This window comes from Liolophura sinensis, chromosome 9 (assembly GCF_032854445.1).
Source record: "Liolophura sinensis isolate JHLJ2023 chromosome 9, CUHK_Ljap_v2, whole genome shotgun sequence".
Taxonomy (NCBI): Eukaryota; Metazoa; Mollusca; class Polyplacophora; order Chitonida; family Chitonidae; genus Liolophura; species Liolophura sinensis.
The window spans coordinates 23004860-23025352 of record NC_088303.1 but is presented as its reverse complement, the minus strand read 5'-3'; the positions used below and the strand labels follow the sequence as shown (position 1 = coordinate 23025352).

General features: G+C 38.4%; 1 protein-coding gene across 1 annotated transcript in view; it reads left to right on the top strand.

Moving 5' to 3' along the window:
* Positions 1-20493, top strand: part of LOC135475227 (phosphoinositide 3-kinase regulatory subunit 4-like) — a 43564-nt gene that overhangs the window by 10576 nt on the left and 12495 nt on the right. The window contains exons 13-32 of the mRNA XM_064755040.1: positions 1151-1190; positions 1884-1966; positions 2454-2535; positions 3116-3263; positions 3786-3832; positions 4587-4688; positions 5893-6027; positions 6856-6993; positions 7347-7523; positions 7661-7717; positions 8100-8143; positions 8739-8864; positions 9517-9562; positions 13293-13524; positions 13918-14107; positions 14611-14741; positions 15225-15309; positions 15622-15725; positions 16446-16553; positions 17691-17816. Of these exons, the coding sequence (XP_064611110.1) occupies positions 1151-1190; positions 1884-1966; positions 2454-2535; positions 3116-3263; positions 3786-3832; positions 4587-4688; positions 5893-6027; positions 6856-6993; positions 7347-7523; positions 7661-7717; positions 8100-8143; positions 8739-8864; positions 9517-9562; positions 13293-13524; positions 13918-14107; positions 14611-14741; positions 15225-15309; positions 15622-15725; positions 16446-16553; positions 17691-17816 (2201 nt within the window). The remainder of the gene's footprint in view (positions 1-1150; positions 1191-1883; positions 1967-2453; positions 2536-3115; positions 3264-3785; positions 3833-4586; positions 4689-5892; positions 6028-6855; positions 6994-7346; positions 7524-7660; positions 7718-8099; positions 8144-8738; positions 8865-9516; positions 9563-13292; positions 13525-13917; positions 14108-14610; positions 14742-15224; positions 15310-15621; positions 15726-16445; positions 16554-17690; positions 17817-20493) is intronic.

Below are 20493 nucleotides of genomic sequence, written 5' to 3'. Positions count from 1 at the left end.
ATATAATATGGCCAAAATTATTCAAGCACGTAAAACAGGTATCATCATGGGTGGCTTTAATTTGTTTCCTACGGAGTCGCTAATCCTCGTGATCTAGATCAGGGATTAAAACAATGGCGGATGGATTAGATGAGAAGATTACTTTCGCACATACCGTGAGCAATACTCAAACAGGTGTCACTTTTTTTCGACTCTTTAATGAGCACTTTTAAACACCTGGCAAAGTGACCTGTCACTTTTTGAGCAGTTCAACGCAAAACATATGAATTCACCATTATCGGTGCCAGTCACTCATTCTGTATCAAGCAACACAGCAAGCTGTGCATTGTTTTCAGTTTTGATCATCCTCTGTAGCAGGTTAGAAACCGCAAACATTGCCATAGCTGTCAAATGGCTATTCTGTTGTTGTACACACTTCACAATTTGTTAGAAGTTCACTCATTGGACCACAGGAGAGACACAGCCAATGGGATAGCGTGTATCAGAGCGACATTCATTTGAAGCCAACTAGTGCTGGTATTTACTTTTCTTTCACTTTACGGGCATAGCGAAGATTGATCAAACTAAAGACGAATAAACCCCCGCTTTATTTTATACCCACCAAGCCTTAGCACCAGAGTTTGTATATATATATATATATATATATATATATATATATATATATATATATAAACCTTCCCTACTGTTAAAACATTTAGCTGGCCGGTTGTGCTTTCTTAACGCAACTCTCGTCACCCTGGCAAAGATTTCACTTCATTATTACTATTACATGTAGTATATGATTCAGTATTGGATATTTTTTGGGCTGGAATTATTTTTTATTTACCGCGAAATCTGTGAAAATTAGCTCCACTCGAAAATTAAGTACATGTACTTCACAGTATGTTTTAGTTTGGGCTCCGGTGTTACACGGCTCCGGTGTTTACACGCATCGCATTTTGTTTTCTTTGTTGATACATGTATAATGTCAACAGACTCATTTTGCTTTGCTTCACTTTAGACATAAGCATTGTCTGCAGGTGAGTGAGCCTTATTCTCACCACTGCTCTTGATAATGCTGGGTTTATCTCACATATTAATGCCAGGTACTTTTCAAGGAAGGAAATCAGTACAGATGTAAACGTCACTGTTGATTAATTTTTCTTTACAGAGATGCCAATATATTCCCTGAGTATATTCTTCCAAATTTGGTGAGTATAACTGTGACATGTGTTCATCTGTTGATTATAACAGGCACAGATGTAACAAGGGTATAAATCTTTCTCCATAACGTATGCTGCATTCTCTGTTTACTCTGTTTGTCTCTGAGCAGACCTCTTCATAGAGTTATAAAAGAGTGGAAATTTCAACACGAGTTGGTCCAGATACACATTTTGTGTGAAAATTTAACTGTTTAGTGAAGAGTAACTGGCCTGTCATTGCATACATAACGCTGATAGCAGTTGAGCACATGTATACGACACAAATGGCAGTCATGGAACACCACTTAGGTGAATGGATCACAGTGTGATATTTAGTTGTGAGACAGAGGGCCCAGTGTCACAAAGGGGCACACAACAGTTTTTTATCGTACATTTGTCGTATGATATTGTGTACGTTACTTTCTCCTATATGTGCGATTATCGTACATGTATGACATATTTGTGAAACTGGGCCAGGTGTATAAATATCTTTGTGCATTGATGTCGAGTGACATGACATCATGTTTCCGGTTGCTTTAAGATGGTGAATCCCTTGGCTTTGTAAAAATTCCTGCTTAAAACTTGATTTATTGAATTACCAAAGCACAAAAATGTTTACTAGTCTTTTTGTTAAATTTATAGTTTATAACAATGATAAAGTTATCCTATCAAATCTTACATCACTGTCTATTTTTTTGACAGTCCCATTTAACCCAGGATCCTGTTCCTTTGGTGAGGGTAGCATATGCTGAAAGCATCGCTCAACTAGCTGAAACTGCTCTTAGGTGGGTGATAAACAGGCAGTCATCATTCTCATCGCTTTTATAGATGCACTAGATAAAAGTGACCTGCTGACTTAACATGCTAACAAGCAAGTTAAAAAAAAAGTTATATCCCTGATGTCCAAATAAAGTTATTCAAAAGATGAATATTCCACGTGAGTTGGCCTAATTAATAAACTTTTCTTATAAATAGCAAACTTTGTGGTGAAGATAGGATAACAGTGTCACATTGTGGAGCACAACACATGGGGCTCCATGGCTGAGTGGTGGCTGTGAGTTCAAGTCCACCTCATGCTGGCTTCCTCTCCACTCAAGGATATGAAGGTCTTCCAGCAACCTGCGGAGGGTCATGGGTTCCCCCAGGCTTCTTCCTACCATAATGTTGGCCACCGTTGTATAAGTTAAATATTCCTGAATACGGCATAAAATACGATTCAAATAATTAAATAACATAAATAGATAGCAGTTGAGTATATCTATATTTCTGCAGTGTGTTAGAGATGATGCACATAAAGGAGATGAGCTGTGAGGAGGATACCTTGGAAGATAACCCTACAGCCCCGGAATACCAGGTAAGAAACTATTAGTTGACAACATTTACATGTTCAGGTAAGATATATTTGTGTACCTTTGCTGACAGTGTTGACACAGTGCCAGTTAAGAAACTATTAGTGGACGGCATTTGAACTTCCAGGTAATTTATAATTATGTACCTTAACTGACAGTGTTGACACAGTGCCAGGTATTAAATATACCTGAGGTGTGAGTGTTAACACAACACCAGTTAATAACTATCATCCAACACAGTGCCAGGTAAAATACTTGAGCAAACAGTGTTAATAAACAGTGTAGTTCTTTTGCAAAAGATGTAGTTATACAGCAAACTGGTTTTTTATTTGCACAGCAATTATGATGTAGTTACATAGCACATTGATATTTTGTTCACAGACTTTCGATAATGTAGTTACATAGCATACTGGTGTTCTACATGTATTTGCAGAGTACCTGTAATGTAGTCATATGTATATAGCACACTGATGTTTTATTCGCAGACTACCTGTAATGTAGGTATATGGCAGACTCAAAATTTGTTATTTTATGGGCAGAAAACTTATGATGTAGTTATATAACAGACTGGTGTTTTACTCGCAGACAAACTACGATGTAGAGCTACAGACCCTACATGAGATGATCCAGCAGAAAGTGGTCACCCTGCTCAGTGATCCAGATAACATAGTTAAGCAGACACTGCTTGAGAGCGGCATCACTCGACTCTGTGTCTTCTTTGGCAGGCAGAAAGGTAGTGAACTCTGAGCCATCAGCATCATTAGCTGTTTTATTTATTTAATTACTTGAAAGAGGTAAATGACCATTGTGTAAGTAATTAAAACTTTAATTAAAAAAAAGAGACCTAAAAATATTCTTTTGGGGAAAAGTTGATAAATTTTACAAATGCCCCTACATCTACAATGTGTTTTGAGAAGACAAGTTGTAAGCATAATTCTTTGTACAGAGAGGTGTCATTGTAATATGAAGTGAAATCTGGAATACAAGGAAGGTTAATTTAAAAACCACAATTGTGTCTGGGACAATTTGGTGAAGTTATATTTAACTTTCTCTTCAGTGGAAACTACAGTAATCTCGAAACACTTGTCATATGGGAATCTCATTGTAAGCAGCGTCAATTTTAATTTGACTAAGAATTAATGCTTTACTTTATTTGACTACTGTATTAAACTATACTTTCAAGTTTGGTATACTGGAGTAATTCTGCTGCATTTAGTTTGATTGTAATGTTTTATTGTTGTTATTTTATTTATAGCAAATGATGTGCTTCTGTCCCACATGATCACTTTCCTTAATGACAAGGTAATTTAGTGATTTTTTATGTGGTTTTGTCTAGCTGGTCATAAAACTATGAAACTGGAGAAAATGGTTGTAATATTCCAGTTGTCTGTTTCATAATGCAGCCATCATTCTTTATTCCGTATTCCCTCCTGTTGGGTGAAGATGAAAATCGGATGTGTGATGCAGTTTTGTTCTTTTTATGGCTTCAGTTCAACATATTAGTTCAAACAAATACATGCTCCGCATAGGATGTGATCTCACTCCATATAGGATGTGATCTCACTCCGTATAGGATGTGATCTCACTCCGTATAGGATGTGATCTCACTCCATATAGGATGTGATCTCACTCTGTATAGGATGTGATCTCACTCCGTATAGGATGTGATCTCACTCCGTATAGGATGTGATCTCACTCTGTATAGGATGTGATCACACTCCGGATGACAGACATACTGACAATATGATCAAGATCCAATCAATATCTACACAAGACTATTCTACATTGTAAAAATGAGAAGCTTTACCAAGCCTGATTGTAATTACCTTCTCTTTCTCTGGACAATCTTTTGCCAAGCTGGGGTATTTTTTGTCTTAATGTAGATATCATTCATTGTTTCATTATTGCAGTTTTCAGTATTGAAGTACATGTAATTAAATGAGTTCCAGTAGTTAAAACAATAATGTGAAACAAAATGTGATCCAGAGACAAAGACACCCGTGCTTATTCCCGGATTTGCTAAATGATGATGACGGACATATTCTAATTCCTTCAGCTGGACTGGCATTTGAGAGGCTCATTCTTTGACAACATTATCGGTGTGGCAGCTTATGTTGGTTGGCAGAGTTCTACTATTATGAAGCCTCTACTACAGCAGGTCAGTGCTTATTATGCTGCATGTTGTACAAATCTTCTCCAAACTAAAAAGGAGCGTAGAAATGTCATATTCATATTTTATACTTGCAGTGCTCCAGAGAGGTATATTTTCGTGACAGTACAGTACTCCTCCAGTTTTAACAGAGGAGTACTGGCTTGTATCTTAGGAGTACTTGCTGATCTGAGAAAGCCATTTATCATAAACAACATGTGTGAGCCATGAACGGATTAGCAGGTGTATGAAAAGTCCATTCAGAGTAGTTACCCTTTGCGCAGTTTTACCCACACAGAGTTATCTCCCATACTCAGCTATTAACACAAAATCAGGTGTGTGCACAGTTTTAGAAACTTATGCGTTTCTTAATTTTTCTGGGCTCATTTGGTTTGCCTGTTTTGTTACTTTAGGAGGCATAAATTACACTGATACCCCCCTTATGTGAAGCACTGACTTGTGTTAAACTTGGTGATGTGATGAATGTACAGAATTAATTAAGTCTTTAGATTACAAGTTTATTTTAACTATGAACATCTTGCTCAAATTCACCATACATATCCATACATGTGCAAGCTAAGTACATGTACATGTAAAATCTTGTGGCTATTCCTTGTTGAACAGAGTGAATGTTCCATTATTGGAGAATTTTGTCTTGGGGATATAGGGAGCGAATAGCGAGCGAAAAATCAACTTTCGACTTGAGAGAGCCATAGACATGGCCCATATGTTCTGATAATGTGCTGGGCAGCAACTCTACCTCTATAATATGCTGTATGAGGAATGTATATAAATGGCATGGGATTTGCATGTGGAGTCTAGTCTTGACACTGTCTAACTGTTCATTCCTTTAAATTTCTTCAAATTTAAAAAAAAAAAAAATAGCAGGATGGATCTTAAAAAGTGTCTATAAGTTTTGCTGTCATTTACTCAAGACTTGATAGCATTGCCTTAACTAATCATGAAAATCGGCTGCCACAGAGATCTTATGTGTTGCTATTTAAAGGTTCATGATTGAGAATGGCTTCATAAATTTTCGTGTATGCCAAAATTATACAACACATCTACATGCTACATGTATATCTCACACTATCAGTCTTATGTTTCACTTCAGTCTACTCTTCTTGTCGTTTTTGTTTTTTTTCCAGATCAGGAATTTTTAGCCTTATCATTTGTCATAAGGCTGTATGATTCTTTCTTTCCTTCCTTACAGGGCCTGAATGACCCAGAAGAGTTTGTTGTCCACAAGGCTCTGGGAACATTGACATCATTAACAGAACTCAGTCTAGTACAGAAACCACTGCTCTACGACTTTGTCAAAGATGTTGTTCCTCTGTTAGCTCATCCGGTAAGATTACACTTTTGTACCTTTACTATAAGCTCACTCATGAAGAGTTCTGCTGTTGTTCGTCTACATACATGTACTTGCAAAGTAAGATTACTGCTTTTGTTTTGCTTCTTACTTACCAAGTATTTAAAGATTACTGAAATGTTGCCCTACTTACTTGCAGAGTATAAAGATTACTGTAGTTGTTTCCCTACTTACTGGCGGGGTATAAAGATTACTGTAGTTGTTGCCCTACTTACTGGAGGAGTATGAAGCTTACTGCAGTTGTTGCCTTACTTACTGGCAGAGTATAAAGGTTACTGGGGTGGCTCTACTTAGTGACAGAGTATAAAGATTGCTGTAGTTGTTGTCCTACTTACTTGCGGAGTATAAATATTACTGTAGTTGTTGCCCTACCTACTGGCCGGGTATACAGATTACTGCTGTTGTTTCCCTACTTACAGGCATAGTATAAAGATTACTGCTGTTGTTTCCCTACTTACAGGCATAGTATAAAGATTACTGCTGTTGTTTCCCTACTTACAGGCATAGTATAAAGATTAGTGCTGTTTTTGCCCTGCTTACTTTAGGAGTATAAAAATTACTGCTGTTGTTGCCTTACATGCACTTACTTGCACGGTAAGATTACTGCTACATGTTTTTATCCTCCACTCATATTCTTGAGTACGGCATAAAACACTGATGAAATAAATAAATGGTGTACAAACATATTTGTACATGCGGTGTTAGTTCTGAGATTTATGAACCTATAGGCTAAAAGCTTTTGATTCATGTAGAAAAAAGCATGCATTAGCCTTCTCCCTGATGTACCATTTATCTGTTGACCAGGGTGTGTGGATCAGGCAAGGGGCTGTTGGGTTTATATCTGCTGTGGCACGGATGTTAAATATTGCTGATGTCCACTGTCGTCTCCTGCCGCAAATACAGCCATTCCTCAAGCAGCCAATCCTTCAGCTGGACAAAGAGGTAAACTTGTTTTTGTTGTCATACGTTGCAAACTTGCGAAAAGATTCAATGTCTTTATTATAAAATTATGATTTGTAAAGTATTAAATAGCATTGAATGATCAATAAAGTAAAGTTGTAAGCCAAAATTTGATTGGTTAATGGTACAGACATTGGAGGAACCATATCATATACATGTAGTGTCACTGTAAGCTTTTTTGCCTAAGCATTCCAGAAGACTGGTTCACCATGCAGTTGTCCTGCTATAAAGCATTCTGCCATTGTTGTTATCTGTATCTTGGACATACCTGTCAGATGATATCTTAACTTGTATCCTGAAGAAAGCTTGATCTCTAATAAACTTTTCACCCTCAGGTTGTGTTGTTAAATAGCCTCCAGGAGCCCATATCCCGGCCGATATTTGACTACGTGCTGCGCTCCCCGAACATTGACCGACTCTTCAACGCCCTTCAGGAACGCAGCCACATGCGACAGATTAGTCGCCATGGCCACAAGCCCGCCTACGACGAGATGGATGAAGGAATGGCTCTGGTGAGTGCTGTGTACCTGAGACTCTAGTCCCTTCATTTACTTACGTGTTTTAAATTTCCCCTAACAGCTGCAGTCCCAGATGTCCTGCAGTAGCTTGACTTAAAGGGAATTTTTCATATTGCAATGATATGTTTCAGACATTCCGTAAGTTGACCTCTCAGGGAATGACAGAAGCGCAAGAGGACAGACTACTGGTGAGAAACACAACAGACCATACCAGAGAGTTTCTTACAAAATGTAGCAAAACTGAATCTACAATTGAACAGAATGAGGTGGTTTCGGCCAGTTACATCTTAATTAATACTTTCTGTTACTCTTATTCATTAACGTTTTCAAACACCTCTGCAACCAATATTCTGAAGCATTCTAAGAGAACTGTAGAGAAATAGTTTCCACATTTTTATGAAGCTTGCATCTGCAATTACTCAAGCAACTCATTTTTCAAACTATGCATAAAATCCACTGAAAAAAGTGCTTTAGTGGTTGAAAGGTACAAGATTTAAAGTATGTAATTACATCAGCCAAAAAAGAAGTAAAAATATATCAATAATAAATTTTCTTGTTCTTTTTTTCCAGGCTCTGAAAGATTTTACTTTGAAAATACAGCGAGCCAGAGCAGGGTATGTAGTCGCACACTTTAACGTTTAAGACATTACATGTAGATGTTGGAGCCTTAATGTCAGAGGTTATGTGTCCATGTGAATGTATCTCCCATAAGGTTTCACTTTTCTCTATTTCATGTCATGCTGCAGACAGCATGAAGTTGGGTTGGGGTTGTGCATTACTGATGTAAACGCTTTTCAGTTGAAAACTTTAGGATAAAAGCAAGATAAAGACACAGAAAAAGAAATTTGTGAGGTGGACCTGTGGTCCTAAAACAGTGGTTTAGCTGTACTAAACTTTTTGATCAAAAGAATAAATGTTCTGAAAACCTTTGTGTTTATGTTGTCGTATTAATTGAAAGACATTTTCAAAAGGGAATCATAATATTGTATAGAATTCCGGTACTTGTAGTATTATTGCATAGAGTTTGCCTTCTACTTCAGCTGTGTCTTCTGCATTGAGATAATATTTTGGTGACCTTCGGGAGAACTACATGTACATGTAAATCTGATTGTGTTAAGCTCTTACATGGACATGAATATTTGCATTCGTAATAAAAATTATAAAACAATTATATAAACCGATTTAATCCTGTATACTGTCTTGTCACAGATCTGCTGAATCTAAGGTAGATGGTAAGCTGGATGAGAGGAATGGAGCAGTGGATCTTTATCAGATTTCCAAAATCACTGTGAGGAGACATGCTGAGCTGCACAAACCCAAGGAAACCTCTGTCAGGTAGGTCAGACAACACAAAGCTAAGGAAACCTTTCTCAGGTATGTTAAGACAACACGAACCCAAGGAAACCTCTCTCAGGTATGTTAAGACCACACGAACCCAAGGAAACCTCTCTCAGGTAGGTCAGACAACACAAAGCCAAGGAAACCTGTGTCAGGTAGGTCGGACAATCACTGTAACCGTTGTCAGGTTACAATGTATGTGATGGTTGCAATGATACATGTAGTTGTTTGTCAGGCAATAGTATATGTAATGGTTGTAATAATAGTTTCTTTGTGGGGGAGGTGGTTAGTGTGTCAATCCGGTGCATTGAGCCTCTCACTAATGCAGTCGCAGCGAGTTCAAATCCAGCTCATGCTGGCCTCCTCTCCGACATTACATGGAAAGGTCTGTCAGCAACCTGTGGATGTTTATGGGTTTCCCCCGACCTCTGCTCGCTTTCCTCCACAATAACGCTGGCGGTTATGATACACATTGTAAGTGAAATATTCTTGAGTAGAGAGTAAAACACCAATCAAATAAATAAATCGAATAAGATAGTTTTCTTGTTTACCTGTAATGTGTGTAATGGTTGTAATGATAATTTCTTTGTTAACCTGCATTGGTTGTAATGATACAGGCTTTTGTGTCATGTTATTTATATCTTTTCAGGAAGAAGAAGAAACCAGATGCAGTTGAAACAGCAGGAACAGTGATGGTGAGTTCTGTGACAGAAACTTTTAATGAGCAGGCTCATCCTGGCATTGCACGGTTGAAATGCACTGTGTCATAAACATTGGTCACTTGAGGAGGATGTGTTCTTGTAATTTTGAAACCATTTCCTGAAAAAGATGGCCTCCTTTTCAAGAATAACCACAACATTTCACTTTTTTTGTGTGTAAATTTGTATGTCTGTACATTTATGTGTTTTGATAAGGCATTTGAGATATGCCCACAGATATTTACATGTACAAAAGTATAAAATGCTTCATTGCCCTTTAGTTTAATACTCCTCTCCATTCCTGTGGATGGTCCTGGGTGTTCAACTATGATTTATACCACTGAAACTCTCAACTGACATTCCAATAACACATTTATTGCGCTCCCTGTGTAGACTTTTTCTTGATTCCCTTCTCCCGCCTTTTACCCCGCAAGACACTCTTTTCTCGTGAAGGTACCAAAGTCCAACCGCTATCAACAGACACACGCGACTGTACACAGTAACTTAACAACTACCCCGCTATTTAAGAGAAAAATAAAGCCCAGATTTCTCCATTCTGCGTATGCTTATATCTCACAGTCTGGCCAGGTGTAACTTTCAATGTCACTGGTTGTTGTACAGTTACATCTCTGTCTGGTTCATTTTGAGCTGGTTCACTCTCACTATGACACTGCTCTGAGTCTTGATCAGAGAGGTTAGTGGCAGGCAATCAACACTACTGGTGTCATTGGACAAACTGGCAGGTACATGTACATTTTCTGCAGTGGAAGTATTGTCAAGCATTGGATATTTGGATATTCAACAGTTATGGACTCGTACACAAGAACCACCATGCCTAACAAACACCACAGCTCCATCTTTCCAATAACAGTTCCTGGTCCCTTCCAGGTAGACTCTGATGCCAGGGTCGTGGGGTCGAATCTGTTTTTGTGATGCTCTAAGCATTCTGAGCTTTCTGTTTCTGTGAAAGCTGTTCTGGCTAACTACAGACCTCATAGTGGTACCTTCCAATGAAGGTGATTTATCAGTTAACACACTGGGTAGGTTGGTGTGATGTCCAAATACGAGCTGATTTGGACCGAAGCCAGAAACGTTATGAAGAGCATTTTTGGCTGTTAATGCCCAGTTCAGGGCAGTTTCTCAATTTCTCAATCACAGTTTTTTTTTTCTGTTTTGACCTTCGGTAACATGTCAGTCAAAGTTTGATTATGCTGTTCTAAACAGCCATTATTCCAAGGACTGTATGCAGCTGTTCTTTTTGCTTCAGTGTTAAAATTTTAGCCTAGGTCACGAAATTCTTCATTGTTAAACTCTCCACTGTTGTCACTATCCAGGTACTTGGGTGCACCATAAACACATCCAGTTCTGCAGAAATTTCTGGGCAAAGTCAGAGGGACGTTTACTGCGCATAACGCAGCCTGCGCTTAACCTGGTAAACTCATTCGTCATGTGCAAATACCAAACAACATGTGCAAGTTCGTGCAAGTCAGCGGCAACTGTCTCATTATAGTCCATAGCTATACTGTTGTTTTGATCATGCTGAAAATTTCACTGTCTGTACTACCAGCATTCTTTAACAGTTTGGTGAGAGGATCTGCTGAATTAAGACAGTGTGCTCAAGATCAAGGATTGCACCAAACATTGTTATTCTGTCCTGTTGTAAGTCTGGAATGGTACCTGCTTTCTGCTGTGATGATTTAGTGAGTAATAGTGGAATGTCACTTTGGACAGTTTCTATGTCGATATGGCAGTTAGTCGACCCAATTTTAGCTGGCAGGATAGCTCTCAAAACGGAATGTACAACCTTTCCATCACCAAACTCTAAAGCTTTATTGCTGGGAATTGTTGTGGTCTGATCTTGGTCCATATTTAGAGCCTCTAGATAATGAGTAAACCACTGCTCACCACAAACTGTACAGGTACAGGCTGTATCAATGACAGCAGAGCCTAATGATTCTGTGAACTTCATTTGCATTAGTCTTTGATTTTGTGAATAAAATCATATTACAGCTGTCAGTCGCAGCACCAGTGCTGTGTTTGGCTTGTGAAATGACATGAGCTTGAGCTGATTTGTCTAGGCAATCTTTAGCCCAATGGAATACACTTTGGCAGATAGCACATTTTGCCAAAATGATTTAGTGGATTAGTGCCCTTCAGGGGATGAGAAAAATCTGGGCATCTGTTTTGCTGAGACATAAAAACAGTTTCGGGGGTAAGTTTGATACCGCTATCTGCAAGCTGTTGGTCTGCAAATATTTGCTTTATTGCCGATTTTATGGCCCCATATGTCAATTCAGTGCACACTGTTACGGCGAGTTGGCGATCTCACAATTGTAGGCCAGAATTGCGCAGTAATTTAAACAGGGCAGGGACATGTCATACTTCATGGATTTATTGTACAACTGTTCAAATTCGATGATGTAATCAACGATACTCATTTGTTCTGATTTGCGAAATTCACCAAAGTTACGGTAAGCTTTGTAAGCACAGTCTTTCTGTTCTTTCATAAAAGTTCCGTCAAGTTTTTGCTACAGAACTGCCATGCCGTCATCTTCGTTCATGTGGGATGCTAGAATTTCCAGAGGACTGTACACAGTAAGTTAACACTGGGATCCCCTTTCCTCCAGTCGTAATACTGGATGCTGTCACATTAGTGAAATACTCTTGAGTGCGGCAGAAAACTATAGTCAAGTAAATAAATCAATACCCGTACTGAAAGAGTGTTGTTTGTCGAAATTTAAACCTCTGACTTTGACTTGTTTGTTTTTTATTTTTTTCATGTACATGTCAATGGCCTCTTGCTTGGCAATGGATGATAGAATTTCTGGTGTCATAGAATTTCTGGTCTGATAGAACATTCTGATCTGATAGAACATTCTGGTCTGATAGAACATTCTGGTCTGATGTAGTATTCTGGTCTGATAGAATATTCTGGTTTGATGGAATATTCTGGTCTGATGGTATATTCTGGTCTGATAGCACATTCTGCTCTTATAGCACATTCTGCTCTTATAGAGCATTCTGGTCTGATGGAATATTCCGGTCTGATAGCACATTCTGGTCTGATAGAACATTCTGGTCTGATGGAGCATTCTGGTCTCATAGAACATTCTGGTCCGATGCAATATTCTGGTTTGATAGCACATTCTGGTCTGATGCAATATTCTGGTTTGATTGCACATTCTGGTCTGATGCAATATTCTGGTTTGATAGCACATTCTGGTCTGATGCAATATTCTGGTCTGATGGAGCATTCTGGTCTCATAGAGCATTCTGGTTTGATGGAATATTCTGGTTTGATAGTACATTCTGGCCTGATGGAATAGTCTGGTCTGATAGCATATTTTGGTCTGATGGCATATTCTGGTCTGATAGCACATTCTGGTCTGATGGCATATTCTGGTCTGATGGCATATTCTGGTCTGATGGCATATTCTAGTCTGATAGCACATTCTGGTCTGATGGAATATTCTGGTCTGATAGCATATTCTGATCTGATGGAATATTCTGGTCTGATAGCATATTCTGGTCTGATGGAATATTCTGGTCTGATAGCATATTTTGGTCTGATGGAATATTCTGGTCTGATAGCATATTTTGGTCTGACAGAGCATTCTTATTGATGAAAGCACATTCTGGTTACACTTTGTATACCTCTGTTTCACATGTTCTTTCACCAGGTTTCTGTGGGGTACAATCACAGTGTATTTTGCCGTCTGTATTTCAGAATCCCGAGTGGAAGAGCATGTTTGGCTCTGGCAGCCACTCCAGTGTTGAGCGAGCGCTATCCTCCTCCCCTAAGGGACGCTCTAAAGGCCCTATGCTGGGGGATAAGGTATCTCAGGATGGGTCACTGGGTGTGATTAGTAGCACATCTCTGAGTGGGGTATCCTCTCTCCAGTCCAGCGCAGACTCCTTCAAACGCCAGGCCACAGCCCCAGAGAAAACTGGTCCACAGAGTAAGACAAGAGGCTTGGATAGGGACAGTAACATTGCATGTGTTGGGGGTTCGTTGTGAAGAACCCATAGTCAGTGAAGTTGCCTTTTAGACATTTGGATGTGATGTCCATTTAAAAAGGTTAATTATTGTAAGTAGTTGGTCTACCATTGTCCTGGAACATATTGATACTGTCACTAAAGGTGTTGTTAGTATGAGGCTGATGATTGGAATAAAGCTGTCATGTCAGCTGAGTACATGTAAAATTTTGAACATTTCGTGAGAAACATATTATCAGGAATGATATGATATTTTGTGGTTTCCTAATTATTGTATTTAATAATTTCAGGAGCCATTGCTTCAACTTTAGAATCAGAACTGTCACAATGAACAGTAATCATATTTCTGTTTTCAGCTCGATATGCCGTGTGCAAACTAGAGCTACGTAACCTAGTGTACAAGAGGAGAGAACAGTATACTGCTGATGTCTTGTCCAAGGATTTACTGGAGGGCATCGCCTGGGACAGTCGGCCTCCCCCCACAAACTGGAGGCCAAAAGGCATGCTGGTGGCCCACATGCAGGAACACAGGGCAGCCGTCAACAGGTTATTCAGCTTTTCAGTTTTGTGGCAGTTTGTCATATTGAATTGAAACTTCATACAAGGCTTCAGTATGACAAGTTATATAAGTCAGGTTCAAATTTCATGTGGTTTCATCAATTTTTGCCAAATATTGTTGTTGTTTATGTCCAGTTTTGGGTTTGATTGATTTCCACAGTTTTTCCAAAAGAGCTGGTCATTGTGAATTGAAGCATGATACATGGCCTCACTGAGACAAGTTGTGTGCCGTTTCATCAGTTTTCAACAAAATTATGGCCATTTTTGTTCTGTTATTAACTTTAACATGCGTTGTAAATGTAGCGATTATTTTTAAGGCTTAGACTGGTAAGGGGAGGACATGCATATTTATATACATAAATAAATGGTTTGAAGGTCAAGGATGCTTTGCATTATGTCATAATGCCCTAAGCTCTTTTGAAACTTTTCATCTCGGTTTTTGATGTTAAAGGGTTTCATATTTGTATTTTTTGTTCCATTTCCTTCAACAGGATACAGGTTAGCTCTGACCACACCTGTTTTGCCACTTGTTCTAACGATGGTACGGTCAAAGTGTGGGACTGTAGTCGCTTTGAGGGCAAGAGTGTGGCTAATAGGTCGAGACAGACCTACAACAAACAAGGTATGTCGGCCACAGGTCTGGCCATACAGGGCTTTATGTCACACAGGCTTGCATCTATATATATATGTATATATATATTGCATTTACTTGTATGTCTGTTTTGATTTGAATGCTTTAAAAATGGCATTTGCTGCTGCCTTGCTTGGTGCTCAGCACTGAGAGGTTAGAGCAAGGAAACAAGGCTGGTTGGTCCAGTGTCAGTATAATGTGACTGGGTGGGGTGTCATGTCTGGTGTCTTTGGCAAATAATGCATATAATACTTCAATGGCGGAAGCACTTGGGTGGCATGGACTGCCACAAGAACACACAGTATATGTGCGCACGTCTTGTGACTTGTCATCATCATATTCATTCATTCTGTTTTAATTTGATGTACATGCGCACTGTAGCCTGGCTATATCTTGACTGTATTTAACAATTTGGATATCCATTCAAACTGGTAAATGGTGTCAACATATGTGTGATACATGTGGTCCTTACAGGTGGACAGGTGAAATGTCTGACATACTGTGAGGAATCGGCTTCTCTGGCCTCAGCCTCTGAGAATGGTACCATCCATGTTTTCAGGTGAGTATTGACATCATAAAGTATGTTATAATGTTACCATCTGTAAAATCCAAGACTCATTATCCAGTAAGAAATCTAAACATCTTCAGCTTCACATAATACATTTTGATTCAGAACTTATTCAAGACATATATGAGCTCTGATTAATCCAATTTCTAATTAGATAATGAAAAGTACTGTTTTACAGAGGCAAAAGCAAATCACAAATGTGTGAAGCAATCCTTAAGAATCTCCACAAAGCCACAGAAAGCAAATGTTACATGTACACGTATATCAGATCAGTGAGATGATAGTTAATGCAAATGTTCACAGGATTGAGACTGGGGCCAACACATACAAACTGAATACCTGTGATATATTTGATGTGGGAACAGATGACAATGGACATGTGGTGGATTTGACTCACTTTGATACAGGTATTTATATAGCCGGATGATTCTCAATTTGTAAGCAGATAGTTTTTGTTTTTGACTCAGTTACCAACATGTTTTGTAAGCAGCTAGGTTCTGAATTTGACTCGGTTTCCAGCAGGTTTTGTTAGCAGCTAGGTTCTAAATTTGACTCATTTCCAACATGTTGTTGTAAGCAGCTAGGTTTTGAATTTGACTCGGTTTCCAACATGTTTTGTAAGCAGCTAGGTTCTGAATTTGACTCGGTTTCCAACATGTTTTGTTAGCAGCTAGGTTCTGAATTGACCCGTTTTCAATAATGTCTTGTAAGCAGCTACCATAGTTTATATCCGTTTGATACAAAATTAACATTATTCAAACTGTTGTGGATTTGACTCACTTAGACTCATGTGTTATAGAAAGGCAGCTCCATCTTGTTAGAAAGTAACCTGAAGTACATTTTGGACCATTGTTTCTAAGCAAATGACCATTTAACACCTGTCAGTGTCTAGTAATCTGCTATTCTGGATTGTAAAAACCCCAGGGAGATCACTAATTAGCTCACCTGTACAGGCCTACCTTATGTCGTACACTGATCATAATAGTCCAGTGACAGGGAAAGCAGTGTTGAACAAAATGTTAGGGGTGGTATCTTAAAAAAGCTTCACAGGTGAGCTCTTTGGCAGAGTTGCTACCAAATCTAGGTATACTGTTTATCCTCATCATTATCTATTGTTTGACCACCAGGTGCCCAGAGTGTGCTGACCAGCGCCACAGTCAATGGTTATCTGCTGGCCTGGGATCTTAGGGCCAGGGACGAGCCAATCTGGAAGCTGAGAAATGACCCCAAGTGTGGTAAGTTTTCATTTGATCAAATAGCAGTAGTCTGAATGAAGTAAATCTGGGACACCTACTGTTGGGTTCATGGTGGAAAAAGTGAGACTGATTAGTGCTTGAGCTCCTGGGATGGTTTATCTTCAACTATGTGAAGAGTAATTGTGCTTTGTTTGTTTATTTCATTCAAGTCATCATTTGAACCCTATGGGGTAGTCGTGGTAATGACATGCAACTCTCGTGAGGAATCTATTGCTTCGTTCAGCGCATATCTGATCCAGTTCAGGAGACTTGCCATGTTGTGTTTTTGTTACCCTTGCAATTTAGTCACATCCTATTTTGAGTTTTATTCAATGCTTCAGCAAAAACAAAGGAGTTTTGCCTGTTAATCTGTCTGTGAGTCTTTTCTGTTTTAGTTCCATGCAATAATTGCTCCAAATATTTTCCATTGTTGATAAGAATTGATGCGGGTTTATGATGTGGCGCATCAGTTAAAGTTTGAAAACCAGTTTGATATGTAATATATTTAACGAATTCCTTGGTTCTCATTGGTCGTTGATTTGTGTGCAGTATTTGCTCAAAAATATGATCCGATTTTGATAAAGTTGTGTGTTTTTTGTAGTGTCTTAAATCAAGTCCTAAAACCATGTTTATCATGTTTAGAATGATATATAAATTATTTGCTCTTGCTGTTTTTACAGCAGCTTTGTCAGTTTGTTTTTGTGCGTTCTGGCTTCTTTTAGTGGTACACATGACAGCTGTCAGGTACAAATTATTGATCATCTTAAACACCAATCCATTAATAATAGATTAACAGGAACCATCGTGGCCGAGGGGCACACCAGCATGGTGCAGTGACTTTAGAGTCTCCTACTAATGTGGTCGCTATGAGCTAAGTCCAGCTTATGTTTTCCTCTCCGAACCTTCATTTGAAGGTCTGGCTGAAACCTGTGGATGGTCGTGGGTTTCCCCTGGGTTTCCTCCCACCATAATGCTGGCCGCAGTCGTATAAGTGAAATATTCTTGAGGATGATTTAAAAGACCAATCAAATAAATAAATAAATAAATTAAGAACTTGTATTAATTTGGTTTGTTTTACCCACTGTGTAAACAGTTGTGTTCACTGACATGCTATGATATTGTGTTGTTTTTGTACAGGCTTGATCACATCCCTGGCCGTGCATCACACCCAGAGCTGGCTGTGTGTGGGGACAAGCAGTGGCGCACAGGTTTGCTGGGACATGAGGTTCCAGCTGCCCATCACCACAGTACAACACCCCACAAGTAAGCAGCATCTTTACCTACTTTCATTCCTTGTCGAAGCACGTGTTTTCTATTTATAGCGATAAATACATTGTCCATGTGTGATTGACGAACATCTAAGAAGGTGTATTTGTAAACATATTCTGACAAATATTAGGCTATTAACATTACAACGATATGATTGACAAGCAAGACAACATTCTTGACTGATACATCTTTGTGACATGGCTGAGATGAACGTACTGACACTTCGTTCAGCTGTTCATTCCGGTGGTATTCTTATTTAAACCAGAATTTCAGCCTTCTTCTGTGAATTTTAGCTGACAAGAATTTTCTGTGAATTTGTTTAGACTAGATGACCTTCTTTGGAAGGTTTCTGAGAAGAACTTTTGGTCTTTGTATGGAAATAATTTCAAAATACCATTTTATAATTTGTTTGACGTGGGCTAGAGTAGCTTGAACATTCAATCTGTGAGCTTATGAAAGTGCTGGATGGACGGTACACTAAATGGTATAACTTCGTGTTCATTGCTCTACTTCGCTGTACAATTATCTGGACAGGCCAATCCAGCACAAGTAGTTTTACATTACAGTGAAGTGACAAAGTTGTCCCCCTTCAATCAGTTGGCCTTCAGTGTGCTGTAGAGTTGTCTCCCTTAGTCCCCACGGCGCTATCAGCTCAAGAAGCCCAGGTTTCCAATCTATTGTAAAGTCTACTCGCTTTCTTTACAAGATTGTCTGTTATTATATTTCTAGTCCTCTTTAAGTACCTCTACCCATGGGGTTGGGTCTATTGGTTTACCTCCCTGTCTGTCATTTAGTGAGTCTGACAGTCCATAATGAAACAGTTTTCCTTTTGCCCATCATACTAAATTGGTACATGGCTACAACATGACAAGCTATAGATTGAATTCGAGTTTCATGCTGTTTTGTTCATTTTCAACACAATTATGGCCTTTTCTAAAGCCTAAGTGCAGGTCTTGATGTACAGTTTTGTACCCTTGCTCGTAGTTTGATAATATATGTACACATGGAGAAGATATAAACAACCATGCTGCTTCCAATAATTCTTCTCATAGATGTGAACTTTAGTTTTATGTTATACACTACAGTGCTACATGCATGTAAAGAAGCGGTCGTTTAGAAAATTAATAATAAAAATAAACATTATGAGGGTGAAGTTTGTGGGTTGCTCTGGGCACTTTGGTTTCTCCCTCCCTATACCTGACCGTCTCCGTAAAAGTGAAAAATTCATGATCATCCAGTTAAACACCCATTTAAAAAATTCATAAATTATTATTACTATAATAAATCATATGGGATTAAAGAAAAGTGGCAAAGGATATGAAGTTTTAATACTGTCTCACTCTAGTTTCCATACCAATGTGCGCACTTTCAAATATGTTTATTTATTTACTTGAAGGTTGTCTGCTAAATGCCATATCAAGAATGATATCATAATACACAATGAGGGTCAGTCTCATGTGTATAGGAGATTAAAGTGGCTAGTATAAACCGACTGGCAAGTTACTGATTCCCCGCATATAACATGCAGATATGTTGACCATATTGGCGGGAAAAAAGTGGTCTTCTACGAAAGTTAGATGGCACAAACGGTTACACAAACATCTTCATGGTTATGGATAAGTGGTACATGGCATGAGAGTGTGTCACACTGACCTCTAGTTACATTTGGCATGTTAAATATTTTCAGAATTCTAATTTTTGGGACAGATATTAGCAGTGTTGAAAGTAGAATATTACATTTCTTTACCAGCCTTGTGGCAAAGTAAAGATATGAGTATGTTGTTCATTAGATGGTCTAAGCAAGTGAGAAAAAAGGAGACTCAGTATTCTGGCTACAGTTACATATATATGGGCTAAAATGAGCAGACCAGGTGTCCCAAAACTTAGAAGAAATCATGAGATAATGTATGAGAACTTTGTGGATTATGTGATTATCAGAATTTTTACCCAGGCTACTTGTATTCTACCTAGTATTAAGTTTTCGCCAAAGTCAATGTATTCTGTGGTAGTTTTGTTAAAAGAGCTACTACAGCAGAATATTCAACCTCTGATGGATCAGTGTAAGACTGGTAAGTTGATCAGAGAAAAGCAGACAGTTTCAACATGTCTTCAATACACAGTATAAAAGTGTGCACATTTTAGAGGAAATATTATTATTTATGCAAATTAATTGTTTTAATGTTTTTATTCTTTAACAAAGTTGATTACTTTTTCTTCAGGTGAAGTATGAGTTTAAGAAATAAATGGAATATGCATTCTTGAATGAGATTAATACAGAAGGGATCCTTTTGAAATATTGGCAGTAACCTGTAAAGTCAGGTTCTTTGTTCTGTTGTATGGTAATTAACCTGTGAAGCCAGGTTCACTGTTCTGTTGTATGGTAATTAACCTGTGTCAGGTTTAGGGCTGAATTTACCCATAATACCTTTTGTGATATTGAAATATGTTCTATTTAATTAATTTTTCTTTTTCTTTATGTTTCTTTTTAAAATGGTATTTATTTGTTCTTTTTTTTACATTTTTAATCTTGAGATCAAGGTTATTGTGACTGTTTATGAGCATTTATGTAATCACATACCTGTAATGTTTGATTTTATTGCTTTTTTGGGGAGTAATTCTTAGAGATTTTACAATCATGCAGCAGATTAATTAACCAAATGAATGATCTTGT